Source organism: Rhipicephalus sanguineus, chromosome 2, assembly GCF_013339695.2.
Source record: "Rhipicephalus sanguineus isolate Rsan-2018 chromosome 2, BIME_Rsan_1.4, whole genome shotgun sequence".
NCBI lineage: Eukaryota > Metazoa > Arthropoda > Arachnida > Ixodida > Ixodidae > Rhipicephalus > Rhipicephalus sanguineus.
In genome coordinates, this window is record NC_051177.1 from 175,780,141 (window position 1) to 175,805,403 (window position 25,263).

At 49.4% G+C, this 25,263-nt stretch overlaps 1 protein-coding gene across 1 annotated transcript in view; it reads left to right on the forward strand.

The window, feature by feature from the left end:
- Positions 1–25,263, forward strand: part of LOC119383872 (sodium-dependent phosphate transport protein 3) — a 70,936-nt gene that overhangs the window by 6,864 nt on the left and 38,809 nt on the right. The window contains exons 3-4 of the mRNA XM_037652148.2: positions 1,090–1,245; positions 10,075–10,258. Coding sequence (XP_037508076.2) covers positions 1,090–1,245; positions 10,075–10,258 — 340 coding nt within the window. The remainder of the gene's footprint in view (positions 1–1,089; positions 1,246–10,074; positions 10,259–25,263) is intronic.

Consider the following 25,263-nt stretch of genomic DNA (forward strand, 5'->3'; position numbering starts at 1 on the left):
GGTGATCTTCACTTAGCGATACGGTGATTCCCATTGTGCTGTGGCTGGCACGCAGCTCTGTGTCTCAGTTTTGCGAGCTTGTTAACACTACTGTAGAATCGTAGTGATCAGTGCATTTGTAAGCAGGGCAACAGCAAGCAATATGAAAACGGGCTTTCCCACCATTAATATCATTTTGAATGGAAACAGTTTTCTAAACCTACAGAGCATAGCATGATGCTTATTCTATGTTTCAGAATATAAAGAACTGCAGACATCAGATCAGTTTTTGGGTTTGTCTTTTACTGTTAGTAATATGGGTGTGATTACACTATGAGCAGGGACTCGGGCTTTGTTCCAATGGAAGTTCTATGCCTCTGCAAAAATAGTAAAAAAAAGGGGTGTGCCTTTCTTGCGTTACCGTGAAAAAATGCCCAGAATGCAACTTGTGCACCAAAATTCACGTGAAACCCACACCCTGACTTTAGCTCTAAATTATCTGCATAGTTATTGTGGGTTTGCTGCAAGAAAATACCGTATAAGCAGTCAGCGCAGGATATAAGGAATGTTCATTAAAGGGACACTAAAGAGCAAAACGATTTTTCTCGCATTAGTAAAGTAGTCTTCCACGATACCAAAAACTCCACGCTTTCTGCGTGAAGACGCTTAATAAGCGAGAAAACGCGCAAAAAAAAAATACAGGTGGCGACGCCACCTTGGAATTCCCGCACCATTTGCCGTGACGTCACATATTTTTGACAGCGCCTGCTTGGGCCTATGTAGTTCCTAATCGGTTAAATCGAAGTACATTGTCCTCTCAGGGGGCCAGAGACTTGACATAACGAGTTTGTGGAAATTTCATCGAGCCAGTGGCGCCAAAATGCGTTAAATGCTCTTTGAAGTCCTTTACGTCACGAATTACAAAGTTCGGCGCGAAACTTAAAAATGAAACTTTGAACTTCGTTTTCTCCTCTAATAATAAACCTATTGTGGTGAAATAAACTACACAAGAGTTCTCCGAGCACACTTTATCAATCTAAACCAATTCATTGTTTCTCTTTAGTGTCCCTTTAATCTGGTGTTCATAGTAACGAGGTTTCACTTGATCAGGTTCTTGGCGGTCGACTGGCGGAGCGCTTCAGTGCCAAGTGGACCCTGCTGGCAGGGCTGCTTACTTCATCAGCACTGACATCAGCAACACCGTGGATAGCCACGCTGGGCGTTGCGCCCCTGGTTGCACACCGGATAATCCTGGGATTCGTGCATGTGAGTATGTAGTCATGTTGCACCACGGTTTGCTTGCTCAGACACGGCCACTTCCTCGTTTTCCCAGCAGCATTTATTCAGAAACTAAAAAGAAATGTTCAACTCTGTGCAGAAGAAGTGCACAGTTCAAGCAAGTCTGATCTACGGTCGCCGACCGTCTATTTGGATGCTGAAAATTTGGACAAGCTCGTTTATTCGGACCCCTTCGCAGCACCACCACTCGCCCCATTGAAGTAATGTAAACTCACAACCGAAAATTCGGACACTCCACAGTGCGCTGTTCGATTTTTCGGACTCCGGCTGGCTGGTGGAGTGCAACGTCAACCACTGTGACAAGCTGTCAGCGATGTTAGCAATATTTTTTGCTAGGTTGCCAGACTGAAAGGTTGCACTGTCTATGGTTGGAGGTCGTGCCAGTGTAAAAATCCACGCGTGAATTACAATTGCCGATCTCGAAGGCTATGTTTGTTGGCTACATGTAATGGCTACCTTTTGGCTTTAGCCAGTAAATATCCACTGAATGGCTACCACGGCTAAACCGCAGGCCAAGCCAAGCTCGGAGTTAGCTGGGTGCGGCATTTGAAGTCTAAAGTGAACGACAGCGCGTACGAGTGTGACACGGACAAAGAACAACAACTCGAGCACTGCAGCACCAACCAGTCCAACGTTGTTCTTGTTTGTCGTTTGAGGGTTTGCATTGTCAGATGTTTATGCGGCTAGGCCTGATCTGTGTCTCCCACTTCGTGTCGCTCTCTTTTTGCTTGTCGTGCAAGGCCTGATCTGCTGAGATGGCTCCGACGCCACCTGCACCATCGGGGCTAATGAAAAAATGCAGCAACTACAAGGCACTGACGATGGCGAAAAAAAACCCGCATTTCCCCGAAGGGGAGTATGAGGAAGTGCGAAGCACGGGGTGATGCTATAAGGGGGCGCGCGCGACTAAACTGCAGAGCCGAGCGAAGGAGATGGCAGCGAGAGAGCACGCGCCAGCCGACCCACGGAGGTCTGGCCGTTTTAAGTGCAAAGCACTTTTACTGATGATGATGATCTGTCTTCCGAACTCGTTCCAAAGAACCCGCAACGCGTTCAACTTGTTGGCGGCGTTGCGCATGCCCGAGATGGGGCTCAGGTTGTTGTCGAACCACAGTCGATCGCACACCGCGCAGCTATATCCGAAGCTGCGGTCCAGGAAGTCTCGCTTGAAGCGCGCGTCCGGCCGATCGAATTCGAGGGCCCACGCTCGCTCACGCATCGCGCGTCCCCGCGCCAGATCGGCTTCGGGGTGCTCGGCTCGCTTCGCACGCTTTCGTTCGGCGTCTCGCCGCCGGCCTTCATCACCACAGGCAATGCGCGGGGCGCGCGCAGCCACGGAGCGGAGGGCGGAGCGCGCGCAGTCACGTGGGGCGTGACGTCGCTGCGCCGTTGCTACAGACGCTCCTCTCCGCTCCTCGCGCCGTTGCTATGGGACGGCGGATTCAGGGTCGCTTATAAAGTGCATTCGCACTTAAAAGCAGTGATTATTTGCCAGGTGTAAGGCAGTGGTCCTCAATCCGAAGTTGCTCGGGAGTTTTTGCAGAGCTGGACGATGTGTGAAGAAGAAGACGCGCCGCCGGTCAGCAGTATCGCGAACGCTCGCCGCGCGCTGCTGGTCGCTGGCATCTTTCTGGACGGTGCTCTGCCCCGACTCGCTGTGTTTGTTCAAAGCGTCACCACAGGAACGCATCGCCAATAAACCTCGTCTCAGATGACGAGATCATCCTTTGTAACGCACCTGCCACGTTTGAACGACTCATGGACAACACATTGCGTGGCCTCAAGTGGTCTATGTGTTTATGCTACCTCGACGATATTGTCGTTTTCTCTCCCGATTTCGCTACCTATCTACATCGGCTCAGACAGGTTTTGACGTGTTTAACCAACGCTGGACTGCAACTCAACCTCAAGAAGTGCTGCTTCGCCGCACGAGAGCTGACCATCTTAGGCCACATAGTATCTAAGCACGGTGTTCTACCCGACCCTGCGAAACTTCGTGCCGTCGCCGAGTTCCCGAAGCCTGTTACCATTAAAGAGCTTCGAAGTTTTGTCGGACTGTGCTCCTACTTCCGGCGCTTCGTCCGAAATTTTGCGTCCATCATGTCGCCGTTGACCCAGCTCCTACACGGTGACACAGACCTCTCCTCCTGGTCTCCTGAGTGCGACGTCGCGATTGCTACGCTCGGTCGTCTGCTCACCTCTCCTCCCATCCTTCGCCAACGTAAGCCCGGCTACTCCGAATGCGTCGTCGCCTATGCGAGTCGCACGCTGACAAAAGCAGAGACCAATTACAGCGTCACTGAAAAGGAGTGCTTAGCTCTAGTATGGGCGCTTACCAAGTTCCGCCCGTATTTGTACGGTCGCCCGTTCGACCTGGTAACGGATCACCATGCCCTTTGTTGGCTCGCCACGTTGAAAGATCCGTCTGGCCGACTAGCCCGTTGGGCACTCCGAATTCAGGAGTACGATATTCACGTCATCTATCGCAGCGGACGCAAGCACTCTGACGCGGACGCCTTGTCTCGTTCGCCTCTACCTCCAGACTCGGCCTGCGCAACGAACTGCACACACTCAGTCACATCTCTCGACATTGACTCCGTTTCTACTGAACAACGCCGTGACCCATGGATCGCTTCTCTTTTCGGCTATCTTTCTGGAGCATTGACCACTCCTGCATCCCGATCTCTCCGACGCCAAGCTGCCCATTTCGCCATTCGTGATCGGCTGCTACACCGACGGAACTACGCTCCCGCAGGCCGTAAATGGCTCTTGGTCATTCCCCGCAGCTTAAGATCACAAATATGTGCTGCCTTCCACGACGGTCCACAATGTGGCCATGCCGGAGTTTTCAAAACCTATGAACGTATTCGCCATCGCTACTGCTGGCGCGGCATGTACAACTTTGTACGAAAATTTGTTCAGTGCTGCCCTGACTCTCAGCGTCGCAAATCACCGCCTTCACACGCGTCTGGAGCCTTGCAGCCACTTCCGTGCCCTGCCAACCCCTTCGACCGCGTCGGCATAGATCTCTACGGCCCACTTCCAATGACACCGGATGGCAATCGGTGCATCATAGTCGCTGTGGACCATTTGACACGCTACGTTGAAACTGCTGCGCTGCCAAGTGCCACAGCGCAGGACATAGCGTCTTTCGTCCTACGCCGATTCATCCTTCGACATGGCGCACCTCGGGAACTCCTTAGTGACAGAGGTCGAGCCTTCCTCTCGGAAGTCGTCGAAGCTCTGCTTTCCGAATGCCACGTTGTTCATCAACGGACCAGGGCATACCATCCGCAGACTAACGGGCTCACCGAACGATTCAACCGCACCCTCGGTGACATGCTCGCGATGTACGTGACATCTGATCATGGTAACTGGGACCGCATTCTTCCATTCATAACGTTCGCATACAACACCGCGACACAGTCTACCACGGGATTCTCACCTTTCTTCCTCCTGTATGGCCGCGAACCTTCGCACACCATCGACACTCTCCTACCATATCGTCCGGACGCTTCCGAATGCCCACCTGTCCGACACTGCCCGACAAGCCGAAGAGTGCCGCCAACTCGCGCGCACCTTTACATCCCAAGAACAACAGCGCCAGAAGGAAAACAACGCCAACTCACTTCGAAGTCCCAGCTATTCCTCTGGATCTCTTGTATGGCTGGCTGTTCCCTACCAAACTCCTGGGCTTTCCTCAAAACTCGTCCCAAAGTACGAAGGGCCTTACCGTGTTTTGGAGCAAACATCCCCGGTGAATTTTATCATTGAGCCAGTTTCCCCATCTGACGACAAGCGCCGGCGTGGACGTGACCTCGTCCATGTGGCACGTCGCAAGCCATACCACAGCCCTCTGCCTCCAGACTCCTAGGTCGCCAGGATGGCTCTTTTTCGGCGGGGGCGAATTGTGAAGAAGACGCGCCGCCGGTCAGCAGTATCGCGAACGCTCGCCGCGCGCTGCTGGTCGCTGGCATCTTTCTGGATGGTGCTCTGCCCCGACTCGCTGTGTTTGTTCAAAGCGTCACCACAGGAACGCATCGCCAATAAACCTCGTCTCAGATGACGAGATCGTCCGTCAGGTCCTTGAACCGGCGCAGGTGGACAGTGACTCTGATGATGATGTGCCGCCCACATTACAGTCATCAAATGAGCATTTAGCGTAGGCCGTAACAGGGCTATTGTCAACCTACAGCAATGTCCAAATGCTGGCTGGAATACTGGCAGACTTGGTCACACGTAAGCGTGCATGTGGGCAGACGCACATTGATAAGTTTTTGCGGCCACTGGGCCAGTGAAGATACTTTTTTTCTGGTGAATCCTTTTTTCTGACTCTCGATTATTCGGTCTTTTCGGCAGTTCCCACCTAGTCCGAATAAGCGGTCGGTCACTGTATTTAATTTAAAACTGGTAACCTCTGGTTTTTCATGTCGAAGCTACTATATGATTATGACACAACTGAATGAGGCCAATAGACAGTGAAGACAAGGGAAGGAATAGGCGACATCATTTGTTGTTTTCACCTGGAGTGTATTAGATATGATATGAAAGGAAAGAAATTAAAATTCACAGAAAAACAATTTCCCGTTGTAGGGACTGAGCCTACAACCTTGGGATAACACGTCCGATGCTCTACCAATTCAGCTACAATGGGGGTCATTCCCCCATGCGCATTTCAGGTATTTCTGTACATGTAATTTTGGGAATGTTAGCTAATGCCGCTTCTCTCTGTTTCAATAGGTTGCACCTAACGAAAAAAGTAGCCCTTGAACCATTCTCCTTCATTTGTTCATAATACAGTCGATCCCGGATATATCGAACTCGAAGGGGACCGCGAAATAGTTCGGTGTATCGAGAATTTGAAATACAAAATATGCGTATTTAAGGCTTAAATTAAAGCACTGCAGGCCTCGACACAGTTTTCGGAAATCGTAAAAAGCGCGAACATGATGATTCGCTCACATCTGCTCAAGAACACGGTGACAACTTCTTTTGCAAGTTACCGCACTTTATTTCGCAGGAAAATAGTCGGCAAACTTGTCTTCCTTGTTGTGCGCCGTGAATTCATCAAGTTATCGTCAGTATCATTGAAGCTTTTCAAATAAGCAAATTCAGCACCTTCGGCCACAACAGCAGTGATCGACGCTGAACGCCGATGCAAACTCTGTAAAGGGTTTGGCGGTGCCAGCGGCAGCATTGGCATCTTCAAACCGCACGGGTCCATTTCCGCAGCACCGGCAACGTCAGCTATGATCTCGGCATCGATGCAGTCAGAAACAGCTACGTCGTTATCTGCACCAATGGAGTCGCTCGCTGTGCTCCCGTCCGATATCTCTCAAAATTCACTGATGCACCGTACGCTGTAGTCAGCGGTCATGACGCAACCAAAGTCGTCACCTGGCACCAAGGCCCGCAAGGAAACGGTGCAGGACTGCACTTTACTTGACGTCGCTCCAGGCACCGGTCATCATTTTTATCGCTACGAGCGGGACAATGTTTAGCTCGACTTCCGAATGACGATTTATTAAGAACGAAACGAGAAGTACACAAGTCCACACGCCGCTAAAGGCACTGACAACCCTGCCCAAAGAAACATTTCTCCACTGTCAACATGTTGGTGATAGCGATGACACTTCTGGCTTTGTAGAAGGCAGCCGTTGCTTTTGCGAGAAATACGAAAAAAAAGCGTAGCCTCTGAGATGTGCGTTTTAAAACCGAAAACAGAAAAAATACGTTACGAGATTGCAGATCTCAAAGGCCATGCTTTTCGGGCCCGCATGCCATCGTGCGCGAACAAACAAGGATGGGAATGCAAACATTACCACGCGGCTGCCGAGTCACTTCGCATTCTCATTCTGAAAAACACTTGCCTGCCCGTTAAAACCTGCGGTTCGCGCATCAAATGTACCGGTGCAGTGACAAGCGCTACGCAGCGAACTAGATCAGCACAATGGTATAATACCGCCTTTTCGTCACCTGCGCGCGACAAGGGTTCGGAACTTGTTAGAACGTGACCGAAAAATGATCAATATTTTTAGGAAAAATGCACTTTCTGGGCTTCGGCGTGGCGAAGCGTTCGATATAGCGGATATTTTGCTGTGCGGGAGTTCTATGTATGTGAGCACCAGCCCCAGACTTTTGCATGGGAAATTCAAGGGGATTTCTCAGCTGTTACATATAGCCAATAATTCAATATATCCGAGTCCGATATATCCGGGATCGACTGTATGATAAAGACACACATCAAGGTAAGGTATTCCTCATTAATTTTGACCACCTGCGGTTCTTTAACCCTTTTTGAGGGTCGATTTTTTTCGCGAAATGCGTCCCAGAAATGTGTATTTTTTTTTATTGCCGAATTAAATTATTCAGACGAATCTATTTGAGGGGGGGACATGGTACCTGGGGCTATCTTATTCATTTTCTGACCAGATTCAATCAAAAAGCACAGATATATATGTATTTCTTTGTGCTGATTTTAAAAGTGCAGTAATTGTTTCTTTGACTCAATTAATTATTGAGATAATTAAATATTAATTACTACTATTTGGTGAGAAAATAGATAATAAAGTGGGCAGAAAGTTATGTTTAATGCATGAGTGGAAAGCAGAATGAATAAGAATCGAACTGCTGCAAGCAGTTTTCAAATTCAACAACAATTAACAATTTAGTAGCCCACTGAAATTTAGCATTTACAGTACAGCTACTAACGATCAAGAACACAGGCAGTTTAAAAAATTATAGAAGAAGAAAAGAAGGAATTTGCTTGCAGCATTTCAAGCTTTATGCATTTAGCTTCATACAGCAAAAAATGTTACAGCTGTAGCTATCCTAGAGCTTTAGCGATTGTTGCAACAAACAAGCAGGGTGAGTAAAAGCTTGTTTTGAAAAAATGCAAGAAAACAGATAAAGCTCATTTTGAACCACATGTAAGAGAAGATATTGAAATATTTTTGTTAGATGATTAGTCTACACCAGAGACATAACCTGCATGCCTACTGCTGCAGCACACGTCATTCAAAAGCAGCATATCGATATAAAAGCCCAATTTTTATGCTTTTTCTCATTCGAAATATAGCTTGCTTTGGTGATATAAATTGCTTTTGGGGCTGAAATATCAATCCAAGATGTAAGAAACTTGGTCAGCACTTGCAGTAATGCCTCTGTGTTACAAAAATACTATATTCAGAAAATTGATTTTTTCCATGATTTTTCATCTCTAAAACCAGTGTGCCCCCTTAAGAAAAAAGAAATTGTCCAAAAAATTTTTAGGTAACCGTAAAGTGACAAAAAATCTTTTGTGTTGTTGCATGCACATGATTTTTTCATGAGTAACAGCAAGATAAATTATTAAAAAAAACCCTATACGACTGTTGTTAAAAAATTATGCATTGCAATAAACGCCTGTATAGTTTATAGACATACAAAAATAACTGCACGATGTGACGTCAAGTGGTAACACGGAGGGAGAAAAGCCACTTTTTACCCAGTCAGCATCGTCTCGCCGCGCACGCTTTTGAGATGTCGCTCGCTCATCATCATCTGAATCTTAACTCGTAAGTAACGCCTCGTATCATGGGCTGACATTTACCGACTCAGATACTGATTCGCCAGTCAAGTGGCGATTCAGAGGAATCACCGCTAGACTAACTTTTGCAGCTGAGAAACCGGCGCCCACTTCCGTAGTGCGAGCAAACTGCATGAGTGAGCGCACTGAAGAAAATTGTGTAGTTGTGAGTGTGTCCGGAAAGTCTGAAACCTATAATAATCATTCGTCTTATCGCCAACGAAACGGAAGCAGTCATTGCCAGTCCCCGTAACAGGAAACGCAACCAGAGCGACATCGTTTGTCTCAATTAACGCCTGCACAGAAACGGGCGTAATTGCTTACCGGGGAGCAACAAATAAGATAGTAACGAATCCGGCACCTTTTGAAATGTTCTAAACCAGAAAGCCATCAGTTTTGCGGGCGCAGTAAGTGGGAACCTGCTGAAAGACGAAACCAAAACTAGCCAGCACACTGCTGTAGTAGAGCATAAAGAAGGAACGGAGAGGCATCGGTGCTAGAAAAAAATTCCACGTATTCCCGAAGTGTGGCAGCACATGCCAAGCAAGAGAAATGATCAAAAAAGACGCGCATTTTAAACATACAGGGTCGACCACATCTAAGCTGAACACCTCATTAGTATTCAAGACCTCATTGAAGCTGTTGTTTAATACATAATTCGGAAAATCATTACTCTGTTTGTCGACACCATGATTAGACGTTCTATAACGGGCATTGCACTCGTGAAGTATAAGAAACGTTCTAGTTTTACCGGTTTGAATACTAATGAGGTGTTCAGCTTAGATGTGGTCGACCCTGTACATGCACGGTGTAAACCATCAAAGGGTTAATGTGCATCTAAGTCCAAGCACTACATGGCTGTTATTGCATTTTGCCTTTATCGAAATGCAGCTGCCGTAGCCAGGATTCAAACCCGTGTCCATAGGCTTAGCAACACATTGCTTTAGCTGCTAAGCTACTGCAGCAGGTGGGTCTGATTTAATACTCGCCCTATTGCCATTTTGTTCTTCCGGTGCACTAAGGAAAGCAGCTGTTAGAACATGTTAAATGCCCGTGATAGCAAGCTTGCTGTGTGTAGGTTTCTGTGTCGTTCTTTCAAATACATTATGCCAATGACATTTATATAACAATTCCAAATTATGCGCCAAGGTTAATCTGCATCTGCCCTCCCTTATTGAAAGAATGTCTTAGTCATTGATTGCATTTACTTCCGAACCTCTTTTGTTCAGGGCCTGAGTATGCCATCATCAGTTGCCCTGGTGGCACGCTGGGCCCCCCGACGTGAGCGGTCGACTTTTGTGGCGCTGGTGTTCTGTGGCCGGTACATGGGCATTGTGGTGGCCACTCTGCTTTTTGGTCACCTGTCCTCCATGTCGGTGGCCGGAGGGTGGCCCTTTGCGTTCTACATGTCTGGTGAGCCATGTACACTGAAGGTGTGTGTACTCGTATAAACAGTCGTTAGTTTGTAGTTTTACAGGCACGGTCAGGCCCACTTGTCGTCAGATGACATCAAGTCGTAAGAGATTTGATGGTAACAGTTTAGTACATTATGCGTAAAACAGAAACAGTATGCATTAGTACAGTGGAACCTCGTTAATGCGTACCTGCCGGGAACGCCACATAACTACGCACTAAACGGTAGTACGCATCAACCACCACGTAAAAATTTGCATTTCCTCGCGTACGCCATCGCCCCCAGCAAAGAAATATATACAGTGCCACAGCAAATATTGCCTACACTACCCACTGCAAAGCCTTTTCTTTGTTTTTGCTAAAGTGGAGAAAAGATTCTGGCACTCTCGCACGACCGTCCGGTAGTGCCGATAGCGCGCGGTAGCGGACGCGAATTTCGGAACTATTACAGGGTCCGGTATACGCAGTGACCGACATAGCGACGGAACGGACAGTGTCGTCTATATGTGTGTGCGTCTGTACCATGAATGAAAACTGACACAGTTTCAGTGAAACGCGGTACGGCTGCGTGGAGCCGATCGTCTCCTGGCTAGTTGCGTGCAGCGTGTGGCCTCGGCTCACGCCGTCACTGCCAGGCCGCTTACTAGCTGCACTGCACGCGCGCATTTGTCGTGGGAGTGTTCTTCGTACCCACTTAGCTCCAGACCGTGCACAGATGCGGTGAGTAGCTCGTTCAGTTAACGCGGCAATGACGAACTTCCTGCACGCGATGCGCACTCTGCGACGCTCTAGCGGTGCTGGCAGCATACAGAAGCGCGTTTGGGTGGTCGCCCAATAAAAGCGTGCAGTATGGTTACAACAACGCTACGCTTGCTGTACGGTACGCGTGTGTTTAGCGTGATAGTGTCAATGCAAAGAGATTTGTCGTCGCCCGCGACCAGCAACGCTCAACTCCGCAACAGCGAGCTGCTTTCGTTTGTACAAAGCGGCGCGCGCTTGAACACGGCCCCGCACATCGAGGCGGCAGCGATCGGTGGCCTAGCGCGTTCAGGTTGTCGCCTATTAAAAGCGTGCAGTAGGCTTAAGGGGGGACACGGGTCTTAGAAACCGAAAAATCGCGAAAAAATCGTTTTTTTGAAAATGTTATTTTCGGATTTTGCAGTGACTGATGCATAATCTGGCAAATTTTCACGCGTCCTGGATTGATATTTTAGCCGCAGTAGCGTTTTATATCATGCATGTGACGCGAATATTTCTCGATGGACGCGCAAAAATGGGCTTTCTTGCAGGACGCGCAGCTGCCATTCTACGTCTCTGATCGCGGCCATCTTGGTCCCGTTCGAAAGAGCCGCGTTTCTTTTTTATTTTTCGCGCCACCACTACTGCATACGCCAAGTGGCCACTAAGAAAAAGCCCGCGAAAAGCTAGTCCCGATGCGCGGTCCTATTGGTCTACCAGTGCACGTGACAGTGAGCGCGCACGCCATTGGCAGATTTCCACAGTCGTCTGCTCGGGCCGCGGGAGTTCGTGTCGGACAACGCGGCTGAAACGCGCAACCATGCCGAATTCGACGCCAAAGTTTGCTACGAAGTACAAATTCGGTGGGCGGACAAAGAAACGGAAAGTGTACAACTTTCAAAAGAAGCGCCGATCACCTTCAGAAGATGTCGACGGTAGTTTGCCTCCCGTGCCAAGCGCCCCCGAAGACGCTGACTGTGGGTTAGGCCTAGCGGGTGAAAGCGGCTCTGACAGCGACCACGTTCGACAGATGTTTCGGCGCGACACCGTCATGTTGGATTTGTTGAAGATCGAGAAGGACGCGGAAGTAAAACTCCGGAACCTAGCATAAACGCCGGCCATCACGCGAAAATCGGGTCTTCTCGCTTGTGCAAACGACACTGCCACGGACGACGCCGCGGCTGGCTCGGATGTGATGGAGACGCGCTTCGCTCTGGTGAGCCTCGACGCTCTAAACGCTCTGCAGTCAAACGTGAAGTGCAAAGGGTGCGACGGCGATGTGTCTGCGCATAGGTGAGCGCGAATACGGCCTCGCCGTAAAGATTGTTACGTCGTGCGAGATCTGCGGTGATAACGCGCCGGTGTGGAGCTCGCCGCGCGTGAACAGCGGAAAAACGTGTAACCCGTTCGTTGTGAACATTCTTGCCACGCGCGCTATGAAGACCACTGGCAATCACCAAACAGCGCTGAATGAGATCTTCGCTACAATGAATGTGTCTGGACCTGGACCTTCGGCTAAAAAATGCATGGCAGAAAAAGACCGTCGCAGATCAACAGCATCAGCTCGCAAGCGTGCCTCTGCAGAAAACATGCAGCGGGCGTTGAAAAAAAGGCATTTAGGGGACTCAAAGCAGAAGGACTACCTGCCTGGTACCTACCGAGAATGCTGAAATTGTAAATTATTGTAAATACACGACTATTCCATGCTAGAGTTTGCCCAAAATGGACTTGTTGTGTTTTTTCACGATTTCTCAGGATTCAAATTTTGCTGCGGTTGCAAACTTGCCAGAAAGATATCTCTGCCTTCAGAGCAGCTAGGACTGTCATTTTTGTTGTGACATGTAGCTCTATCTGTAGTGCACACAGGGGTAGTTGTGAATTTTTGAATAATATCTTCAAACATTTTATATTTGGCACAAAATTGGAGCATAAAGTGGATGTGTCTGCAACACTGAAAATCAAGGTGCTACAACCTAGCTAAAGATCATCAGATCAAAAAGGCATTCCTACCCCTGTGTGCCTTATGTTCATTAGTATCTAGGCATGTGTCAATAGTAGCTCTATAATAAAATTTTTTTGTGTACCGTACCTGGAAACAATGGGTAATTAATTTTAAGATATCTCAAAAACTAATCGACATAGGAAAAAAATAATTACATTTTCAAAATCAGCATTAAAAACTGAATTATACTGTTAAGTTTGTTTTTAAATACATGAAAAAATTTAGCATTTCTCTCTGAAGTACAGTGTCCCCCCTTAAAGTAGTGCTGCACCGCACGCGTGCCCGAGCAGATATCTGAAGATACTTATTGTGATAACGTTGTCGGCGATAAGTCATGCTAGCACATTTGTCGATGGCCGCCGCCTCACCTTCGATCTTTCCCGGTGCTTACTCGCAAAAGCGACGTCGCAATCGCGCGAAAGTCGTAATCAGCGATTGACCGATCTACGCACTTCTCGAAGACCTTTGGCGGCACGTTGGGGGGTCGGCAAGTTCAGCGGCGCAGTAAAATTTTATGGCACAAAAAGTTATCACAGTACGCAGGGTACGCACTAACCGGTAGGCGTAGGACGAAGCGCTACGGCTTAAGCGGTCAGCGAATGCATTAGGCTCTATGAGACTCGGTCGGGGATTCATCGCAACTACGTTTTAACCGTTAGTACGCTTAAAGCGGGTACGTATTAACGAGGTTTGACTGTAGCTGTTTTTTCAGACATGCCCGTTAATTCAGGCGCCCCATGGTACTGCCATCCCATAGAGCCGGTGTATAACATTAAATTTAAGCTTCTGAAATTTTTCTTCATGTTTTCCTGATTTCTTGCAATGACCACAAGTTCAAAATGGCATTAGTTGACGCCACTGTTGCTGCCAGTTTGGTTGTACCTTCAACCAGTGTGCTAGCAGTTGTAGCCAACTGTAGCCACTTGCATTTGGTGTGTTGCTCTTATCATTCTACCATATACAACACAACATTTGGCCCAGCTCCTTCAAAGTTTGCAAACGAAATTGGTGCCTGGTAACACACATTCTGCTTCCTGCTTAGTGCCACGATTAATATTGAACAGGTTCATTGTTGTCAGCAATAGTGCCAGCACCGCCTTTTGTCGTCTTCGCTGACGTCTCTCAAGCATACAAAGCGCTACTGATGACTGAGGGCCTATGGCCTGCCTACTATATCTAAATTGAGTGGTGGGCACTTTTTACGAAAAACAGGGAGAGGAGGACACCAACAGTAATGTATTCTTTGATCTCTACATGAGATTCTATCTGCTCTGCTGCATCTTTCAAAAAGAGACCGCCTAGCACTATCTTGTGAATGCTTGCCCTAAAGAAGCAGTCGCATGCCCATGGGATAGGATACTCCGACTTGCAATTACATGCATAGCTTGCTGAACATGTTGGTCCTAGTGCACAGATTGAAACTTTGAAAAAAGGAAGGGGGAGAGACAGAGAAGTGCCAACTGCTGCCTGTTTATCAATGCTTAAAGGTAGAACACGTAGTGAACTTACAAGCATGCATTGTAGCTTGTAAGTGTGAAGTGACACATGTAACTGTTGTGTAGGGCAGGAGCGCGGCGTAACCCGCGGCGGGCCGACGGAGAGGCCGAACGACGGGAGGGCGCGCGGAGTGACGACGCAGAGACCAAGCTTCGGCGAGACTGACGGGAGACTGCTGTCCCGCGTTTATAGCGGGCGGTTTTAAGGAGCGAGAAGAAAGGTTATCGGTCCGCGAGGCACGGGTCACATGACCGGCATGGCAGAGACCTAGCTCCCCCTTGTAGCATGAATAGAGAGCACAACAGCACTGTTGTCTCAGCATGGCACCAGTGGTCACACGACACAACATCGTCCCGCCCTGGGAAGAATTGCATCCTTATACAATTCAAACTGTGGTACATCAGGAACACTAAAAAAATGGCACCTGCAATACGCAGAAGTTCAGTCCTAGATGCACATATTACAACCTCTGTTACGCAAAAAAGTCACTTCACCACACCAACACAAGTGCCAGCTTGCACTATTCACGAAAAGTTCACACAAACGCACTAGACCTCTGCGGCTATACTGCGGGCCTCTTAAGGCAGTATAGCCCCAGAAGACGCGGACTACTTTAGTCTGTGATGTAGTCCTTCAAGTGGGCTGGGGGCTTGCGCGTCCGCTGTGGGTGACGTGACCCAGGCCCTGCAGGAAGACTGAGAGTTGCGGCTGTCGGGAGCCGACTTTGAAGACCTGTCCCCATCTCTTCCAGAACTGGGCTGATTGCAGCTGCCGTGAGCCGATGCTGAAGACCCATTCGCATCACTCTCTGGCAAAAAACTTTGTAAGCTGCTGATCTGCGCTTTTGAATGTGGCTGTCGACCGCGGCCGTCGACGATGACGTCGTCGTCCTGGAGCCAGCGCAGCTCGCTGGCGATTTGTTGCCGGAGCGCCAGAGGCAGGCGACGCAGCTTGGCGGACACTGGTACGTCCGGCCGCCTCTTGACACGGTGGACGTAGTCCCTGACAAGTCCCAGCTCCCCGTCGAACAGGTGCTCGAACCCCGGAGGCACACCTGCAGGAAGCTGCGAGGAAACGGGTGAAGCGCGACGACATGTCAACGTTGCGCCGTCGATCAGGAGTCCCAATTTCTGGATGGCGTCCCGCCCCAGTAGCGAAGTCCCGTACGTAGTCACGTAAAATGTGACGTGAGCCTGCTTCCCACGGTGTTGCAAGTCCGTATGGAAACAGCCCAGAATTGGAATGCGCTGCTTGGAGAAATTCTGCATGTGGACTGACGTTTGCAGCAGGCGATGCTTCGAAGCGAAAAGCGCGTCGAAGTCCCTCTTCGTCATCAACGATGCCGTCGCTCCGGTGTCCACTAACAATGACATGTGGATTTGTCTGACGACGACAGGGATGCGCAAATCCATTGGGCTAGTCGGCGCCGCTTGGACGGATAGTACTGTGGCAGTGCCGGAGTCAGCGTCTCGGACGGGGGCAACTTCCTGCACCGACGCTTGCCGTTTACGGCAGACTGCCGCGAGATGCCCTTTGATGCGGCAAAATTGGCAAATTTTCTTTTTGGCCGGACAATTTCTGGAATTCGCCAAATGCCCTAACTTGCCGCAACGAAAACAGGGGCCGACTTGAGGCTTGGGCGCAAGCTGTTGTACTTGCTGGCAGCGAACGCAGCATTGTGCCAGCGCCGTCGAGCCCGCGGAGCCATCTTGGACCCGGCCACCCGCGCCGGGGGGGAAGCCGCCGCCATGTTGAGTGACATGCGGGACCAGCGAAGCAGCCGACCCGCCATTTTGAGCCGCTGCGACGCACTGAATACTGCCGCTGTAACCGGAGTGCGAACCGAGTAGCCGTTCATTCTCTCCGAATGCCGCGTTGGCTTTGCTGAGCGCCTCCAAGTCGCGTCCAACTTCTTCGGCTTTCTGCAGCGTAAGGGCTTCCCCGTACGACAGTAGTTTGGCCCGTACATGTGCGTTGGCGACCCCGTGAATTGCTTGGTCCCGTACTCTGTCGTCGTAAGTGGCGCCGAACTTGCATGACAGGGCCTTTTCTTTCAGCGCGGTGACGAAGTCGAGAAACGTCTTGCCGGGCAGTTGTTTGCGGCTTGTGAAAAGGTGCCGCTCGGCTAGCACGTTCGTTGACTCGGCGAAAAGCCCGTCCAGGAATTGTAGCAACGTGTCGTACTCCATCGTCGCCGCATCTGTCGACACCGTGCCCGAGTCCGCCGCCGTCGGTGTACTGGCCGTGTGCGTAGCATTTGGGCCGCCTTGTGCTTCGAGCTGCTCCTGCGCCGCGAAGTATTTGCGCTGACCCTCGATACCGATAAGTGCTAATAAGTGCTGACGCGCGTCTTTCGTCCTCCCAGCCGCTTCCGCCGGCCGCCTTCAAGTGTACCTGGAAAATCTTTTTCCATAAATGCCAAGGAATGGAAGGCTTGCCGGGAACGTTGAGGAACGGAGGAAGGTTTGCAAAATGGGCCGCCATGTGTGCAGGAGGTAGGCAGTAGGCTCAAGCAGGAAGGTGGCGTCGTAGAGGGAGCCGGAGCGGGAACAAAGAAAAGTCAGGTCGACGCGCTTGTAGCGTGCAGGAAGCAGCACCGACGCGCAGCAGAAAAATGTGACTCGTAGCGTAGTGTCATGTACGTCGTGCTCTTCCTGGCGTCGCCTGTCGAACCGGGTTCAGCACCTCGTCGCCATGTGTTGTGTAGGGCAGGAGCGCGGCGTAACCCGCGGCGGGCCGACGGAGAGGCCGAACGACGGGAGGGCGCGCGGAGTGACGACGCAGAGACCAAGCTTTGGTGAGACTGACGGGAGACTGCTGTCCCACGTTTATTGCGGGCGGTTTTAAGGAGCGAGAAGAAAGGTTATTGGTCCGCGAGGCACGGGTCACATGACCGGCATGGCAGAGACCTAGCTCCCCCTTGTAGCATGAATAGAGAGCACAACAGCACTGGTGTCTCAGCATGGCACCAGGGGTCACACGACACAACAGTAACCACGAAAACTGTCTATCAAAATGGCACAATACTGAGGTACAGCTCAGACCATTTACAGTTCATCCTGGCTATATCGAACAGTTGAAAAATCCCCTTGAATTTCCCATGCAATGTATAGGGCTGGTGCACACGGTATATCAAACTCCCGCACAGCGAGACATCCGATATATCGAACGCTGTGCCACGCCGAACTCCAGGGAGTGCATTTTGCCTAACAAATGTTGGTCATTTTCGGCCACTTTCTGACAAGCTCCGATTACTATTCGCGTGCAGGTGACGAAAAGCCGGTGTCATTGCATTACGTTGATCTGGTAGGTTGCACAGCGCTTGTGGGTGCACTGGCTTGTTCGATGCGCGATCTGTAGGTTGTAACGCACGGGCCTAGTGTTTTTTAACGGGGCCGATTGCCGAAGGCACCAAAATGACATGAATGAGGAGATACAGTAAAAGCTCATTAATTCGGATTTCTAGGGACCGGGAAGAATGTCCGAATTAACCGAATGTCCGAATTATCGAATGGTCGAAATAAACACAATAAATGCAAGTTTTTTCAACATACCTTTACTTTACAAAGTAATCGCAGATGCGTGTCTGTCTTCGAGCAGAAATTCGCGCGGTCACAATTTTTCTGAGCCCTTCAAGGTGCTCAGCAGCTCGCATGCTGTCTGCAGTGCCAAAACGAAATTCTTCAAGGACGACGAGGGCCTCCGTGGCTTCCTTCACAGTACGAGGGGTCCTGTGTGGCTTATGGTGTGGCTGCTGCTCTTCAGGCCCTTCGTTCTCGGATTCGTCGCCAATCATCACTTCCTTGACGATTTGCTCATCAGTCAGAGAGCCGGCAGTGGCAACGCCATCATCAATGCTGATATAATCGTCGAGTGTCACTGCATCAGGCATAACACTTCCAAAATCCTGCCCATCATCGGCACCGTCGTCCGGCGACACTTTGGCCACTGCGGCATCACCGGAGTCGAGTACAACAAAGCCACTGTGCCTGAAATAGTTGGCAATGGCGTGCGCAGGTGTGTTCTGCCACACATACGCAAGAATGCTAACTGCGCTCAGGAGACTCACGTCGTATTGTTTGCCGACATCATGGCACAGGAGCAACTTGTCGGGAGAGCCCATTTTTCAGGGCACGCAAAATTTCTACTTTGGTGCTGAAGTCCTTGGCCTCGTACTTGGGCCACTTCGCCGGCGTTGCCATCGGTGGAGAGTGCGTTCACACGAGAAGTCAGCACAAAAGCACCAGCAACGATCAAGCTAAAGGAGCCATACTGAATCGTTCCTCGATAAAACGACGCTCAAAGATGCAGCACACCAGCGGGAACGAAGCAACTACATGGCACCGCCAAACCCACACGCGAAGAAAAGGCGTTCAACCAGTCTCAAGTCAAGCCAAGTCGATAATTGATGTCCCTGGCGATGCTGCGTTTGAGCTTCACTTTTGTTCCTAATTGTTCTTTTTTCGTTTTCGAGCCTCGCCAGCGGCCCGAAAGTCGCCGAATTATCCGATTTGCGGTCAAATCTGTCCGAAATAACGAGCGCCCAGTCTCATAGAGTGATGCGTATATTTACAGGGACCAGATGACGTGTCTGAATTAATCGATTTTCCGAATTAACGAGTCGAATTAACGACCTTTTACTGTACTCGGCAGCCTCGTCGCAATGTTGACATTCCCTTTCTTGTTTGTTCGCGCTTGATAGCATGCGGGCCCGAAACGCATGGCCTTCGAGATCCGCAGTGTCGTGACATGTTATTGGCGTTTTCTGTTATAAAACACAGATCTCGGAGGCTACGCTTTTTCTTGCTTTTCGTGCCAAAGCAGAAGCTGCTTGCTACAAAACCACAAGTGCCATCGCCATCGCTAAGATGCCGACGGTGGTGGGGACTTTTCTTTTGTTGTTTTTGGGCAGCGTTGTCTCTTGCGGCTTGAGGACTCGTGTACCGTATTTACTCGATTCTACCGTGCCCTCGATTGTAACGCGCACCCGTTTTCCGCGACCAAAAAAAAAAAGTAATACATCGATTGTAACGCGCACCCATTTTTTCGTGAGAGAAAAGAACAAAAAAGTTTGTAGGAGTCAAACTTTGCACATTCAGAAGAACAAGTACTTGGGTTTTAAAGGACTAGTTTCAAAAAAGTAAAACACAAAGTCAAAAAGCGGCCTTGCCGCTAAAACTGTCACCACTACGGCGGTGATACGAGTCGCGTAATGGATCAGTCCTCGTCGCTGTCGGACAACTCCTTGTCGCTGTCAACGCTCTTCGATTTCGGGAAACCGGCCCTGCCTTGGTCCACTGAAACCTTTTCGTGAAGCTTTGCTGTAAAAAATCTTCTGCTTCTATTTGCGCCAGTCTCGCACGCACGTTGTGGGAACTCCGAACGACCGCGATGCGGCCCGATTTCCGCCCGTCTCAGCACATGTAATAACTATTCTTTTAAATGCTGCAACGTGGTGCACTCATCGAGTATTTGGAGTCGGCACTTCCATGCCGTCGACGCGAACGCAGAACGGGATGACAATCTCCTCAGCACACGTACGGTAATGGCAGAAATAGCCAAGGCGCGTAGGAGGCGGCCATATTGAAATGCCGATGGCAACACGATAACCGAGTTGCTTTTTTTTTTTTTTCGGTACTCGATTCTAACGCGCATGCAATTTTTGGACTCGTTTTACCGGAAAAAAGGTGCGCGTTAGATTCGAGTAAATACTACGGTACTTCTCGCTTCGTTCCTGACAAATCCTCATTTGGGAGACGAACTAAACATTGGCCTGCTCGTAGCGATAAAATGATGACTGGTGCTTGGAACGACGTCAAGCAAAGCACCGTCATGAACTGTTTCCTTGCGGGCTTTGGTGCCAGGTGGTGACTTTGGGTGTGTCATGACTGCTGACAGCGACGCACGGTGCCCCAATGAATTTTGCGACTTAGCATTTCCGGGTGCGCTCTCGGGCAGGAGTACAGCAAGCGACTTCATCGGTGCAGATAACGACGTCACTCTTTCTGACTGCATCGATGCCGAGATCAAGGCTGACTTTGCCGGTGCCGCGGAAGTGGACCCGTGCGGTTATGAAGATGCCAATGCCGCCGCTAAACAACCTTTTACCGTGCTCCAGAGCTTGCATCGGCATTCACTGTCAGTCACCGCTGTTGTGGCGGAATGTGGTGAATTTGCTTATTTGGAAAGCTTCAATGATATTTAGGATGAGTTGAACTTGACAGTGCGCAAGGAAGACAAGTTTACGCACTATTTTTGTGCGAAATTAAGGGCAGTTACTTGCAAAAGGAAAAGTTGCCACCTTGTTATTTGGCATACTAGTTGTGAGCGAATCGTTACAAATTCCGAAAACTGTTTCGAGAGCTACAGTGCATTAATATAAGCCTTAAATATGCATATTTTATATTTCGAATTATTAATATATCGGACTATTTCGCGATCCCCTTCGAGTTCGATATATCCGGGATCGACTGTAACCGCTTACAGTGCAGGACTGGCTATACTGCAGTTTTTTCTGACACCTGTATACCCCCCCCCCCCCCCCCCCATAGAACTCCATGTATACGCATACCGCTTATTGTGCAGTCCCGCGAGGTGAAAGACTGGTTATAATGCGGCTGCTGGAAAGTTCTCAGAGAAGCGAGGGAGCGAGTGCACTTCTCAGCGGAGATGTGCCGGCCGGGGAGAGAGCAACGGAGTGGACTCAGAACGCACGAACGAGGAGCGGGGGGAGAAAAAAAAAAGAAAAGGGGTGGGGGAGGGGACAGCAGCAGCCCGTCGCGGGTGCATAGTGTGAGGAAGGGGGCGGCTGTGTGGGCGACGGAGAAGCCTTTGCCCCCTTTGCTTCGGCCCCTTGTCATGCGCACTCCGCTATGAACGGGCGCCTGTGTCCGCGTAAAGTGCGTGTTACCACTGTTTGTCTCTTCAGTTTTCCATCAGGAAAAATAGTTCCTTCTTCGTAGAGTGCAGATGTCGCGTGTGCGACCTCGATTCCCCCACAAGTAACAATGCTTTGAGACGTGATCAAGCTTTCGCCTTTGCCACCAATAGGCGGACTTATAAGCTTGGAAGGCTTTTTCAGGATAGTTGCTTTGGCTGTTCTCCCGACTGCGAACCGAAACTTTGTTTCACGCGTGCTGCCCTCGGTTTAGCTTGCAAGTGCGATCTCTTCTGCGCCCGATCTCCGTGTTGTCTTGGGCAAGCTTTTCACGACGGCATGCCACATTGCAACGCACACGCTAGGCCTAACGAGCGTTAGCTGAAATGTCGGTAGTGGCCACGGACTATCGAAGTTGCAGTTTGGTGCCGAGTCAATGAAACATTTTGCAGTTGTTGCATTTAGAAGGGGTGACTTACACCTTCAACGAAAACGCAGGCGTGCGTGTGCAACACTCGTGGTTCGTGGTCGCCACCGTTTTCGACATCGCACATGCGCAGTGTGTTACCGCGGCTGCTTTCCGTTACGGCGAATTTTTTTCAGTGTTTGTTATGTCGGCACCGCAGGTCTGCAGACGCTGACCGTTCGACATTTTCAAATTTAAGTGGATGCAAAACTACGTTTCATTCGCATGCCTCGATAGTCAGAATCGTGCGGCTGCCTGTTGGTCATGTTTTGCACACGTGCAGCCTTTCAAAAATGTTTGGTTTTATAGTGCGGTACCACTTATAGTGTGAATATTCGGGACTCCGGTGACTTACATTATAAGCGGTCTATGCTGTATATAGGAAAATCGATGCTTCACTTATAAAGGCAGGTCCTCTCCTTCTTACATGAAATGCTTCTAGAAGTTCCCTCACCGTTTGATCTCTGCTTTCGACAAACACCTTAACATGCACAAAATGTGGCACAAACGAGCAAGCACCAGCAGATGTGCACCATCGCTTTTACCAATGCTATTGGTGTGCTTCCTCAGCCAGTTGTTAATGCACCGTCTGGTTTGTCCTATGTAGAACTTGCTGCAGGTCAGGAGAATTTTGTAAACCTGCACAACCCTTGGAAGTACTCACGTGCCTCTTTGGCACCCTTGTTGCTTAGCACAAGAGGTCGCTAGCACAACTGTGCCAGTTTGCTAGGAGCAGAAAGCACTACCAGAATTCCATACCTGGTAGCAACCTTCTTCAGGTTATGGCTCACCTTGTGCAAATATTGCACCACCTCATGTCTTCCATGCCTGCTTTGTCTGAAGTGCTCATCCTGAATACTGATTTTCAGTTTCTGCAGCCGAGATTTGGCGACAGCATTCAAGATCAAGCGAGGGAAATAAGCTTTGTCGAGTCTGCTTATCTAATTATAAAGGCTATTGTTGCCGTGTGACCATGCATACTCAGTAGAGCAAGAAGTTCAGTTAGAATCCAAAAGTAAAAATAAAGCAAATTGATGTTTACTATTTTCACAGATGACTAAAACAAGGACTAATTGGTTGTAATGTGCATTCACACTGCAGAGTGCCTACACACAGGCAAAGGAGGGCCACGAAAATCAAGTTATTTGTTTAGTAGTCCTTCTTGTTCGCTATGTGCAGGTGCAGTTTTGTGTGTACATGCATGGGTGTCTGAGTATCCCTTTTAATGAAGCACAGTTAATCCTCGATGTGATGCAGTCAGTAAAATCATCAATTTACTTTGTTATGTAAAAATATTGTTACATTGAAATTTGACATTTCGTGCGAAGTATATAGTTGCCGACAGAATATTTATTAGATGGAAGATGCCCCTGAAATGTGCAAAAACATTTTTCAATGATACTTGTAAGAAATCATGTTTGTTGAACCTAAAATCTGGTGACCATGCCTTTATGCCACTTGGTGAAGTTTTCTTCCCAGTAACTGTAAATCATGCATAAATACGAAAGAAATCCAGGTCCATTTGACTGCAGTAATCTGTGTAGGTGAAGATATCACACCCATTCTACAACTCCAGCTTGCCATCAAAAGGCTTAGGCGTTGTACAGATTGGAGACGAAGCGCTAAAGGCCCGTATGCAACTTCAGTGCACGTTAAAGAACACCGGGTAATTTAAGTTATCCAGAGCCTTCCACTATGTCGTCTCTCATAGCCTGAGTTGCCTTGGGACATGCTCCACAAACTAACCAACTAACCAACTTAAGTATGCCAGCCTTGTCACTTGACACATGGCAACAACACAAACTCCAAATCAGGTGCTGACACGAGGCACGGGAATACAGAACTACGCCAATATGCTGGTTGTAGAGTGAGCAGTACAGTGTGATGTGCTAGTATGCTTGCATGCAGCCCACTGCCGCTCCAGAGGTGAGGAGGGGAGAGCGTTCAGGTTCCCCCTTGCTCCTCCACTGCTACCACAAAAATGCTTTCCTGCTTCGTCAGCCACTCTCTGTTGCATGCTGCTTGATTTGAAAAATGCGTTCACAGAAATTGTGTGTAGTCGAATCATTTGAGCTCTGGCACCAGCAGAAGTTTCTGTTGGCGCCGTTGTGGTAGCAGTAAAACTTCATTATGTTGAAACTATCAGTGATTCCTCTCCTGCGCCAACTGCGCCAAAGTGCGCCAAATTGTATTTACTGCGCCATCCTGATAATATCGACGAAAATTGCGCCAAACTGCGCCAGAGTCTCGGGTTTGGGGGCGTCTATCACCGGCAATTGCACCGCCAGCGTGTCAGAACATGTGCAGCTTCACCTTGGGGCCGCCAAAGTCGCAACCACGGACCAGGAATGATTCCTTTCAATAAATAGCGCTCGCGCGTGCGTCCCGAGTAAGCGACGATGCCATGCATGCAGGTTGCCAACGCAGCTTTTGTTCTGCCAGTCGGCTCGACTGCAAAACGCGCTCTCCACAGAGGCTCGTGACGTCTATCGGTAGCGAGAAAGTGTGGCGGCGATTCATTGGCGCACGTCGTCAGTGCCAGAAACGCTGCTGATAGCTCTTTTCAAGCGTCGCACGGCACATAAGGAGAATGATGTTCAATAACTACACGCGTGCCGCTAAAGTGTCCGTCAGTTCTATTTCTGGACATCGCGGAATGAAATCCGGGATCGCTAGCAATAGATATATGGAACAATATCGAATTTTCCGTGCTTTGCGTCTATGGAAGAGCACGTGAACGGTGGGAACGTGTTGACACTTTTTCTCAGATATACTTTATCCATTGATCTTCATCCAGAAGAGCTTTTTCGTAATTCCTTCCACCAGCACATCCGAGTTTGTAATCACTCTTTGGTAAATACCCCTTAAAAGGCCCTGTCCTTTCGAGCTCGTGCGTGCTAGGGTTCCGATTCGAATTTTTTGGTTGCTTATTTAAAAATGTCATCTCATTAATAAAAGCATGCCTCCTGGTCGGAGCAGCCGCAATTTCGTTTTAATATGCACAGCTGTCACTAACGGGCCCGTCGCTGAAGGCCCACAGTGAAGCGGCTACGCCATGTTACACGTCTGCCCCTCGCTTAGCTGACGGTTAAAAACATCATAGTTTCAAGGGCGAAGCAATGAATGCGATACTAACAAATTGTATTGTTATACGATGTAAGGCTAGCAGCTAACTCTTTTGGATCCGATCTCGCGTAACTCAACAAAACGCTGGTTTAAGGGAATATGACCACTCCAGGAACCGAAGCGTTTTCGTGCTCCGAGTTCTCTAAACGCGAAGTAAGCGTTGAGAGCACAGCAGGTATATGAGCCGTCTCCTGCCTCGAGATAGCGCGCGCAAGCGACTGCGCCCTTAGAACGATGCAGTCCCCTCCTCTCTCTCGGCGTCCCTTCATGCTCCTTTCGAAAGACGGGCTGGGCGTTTC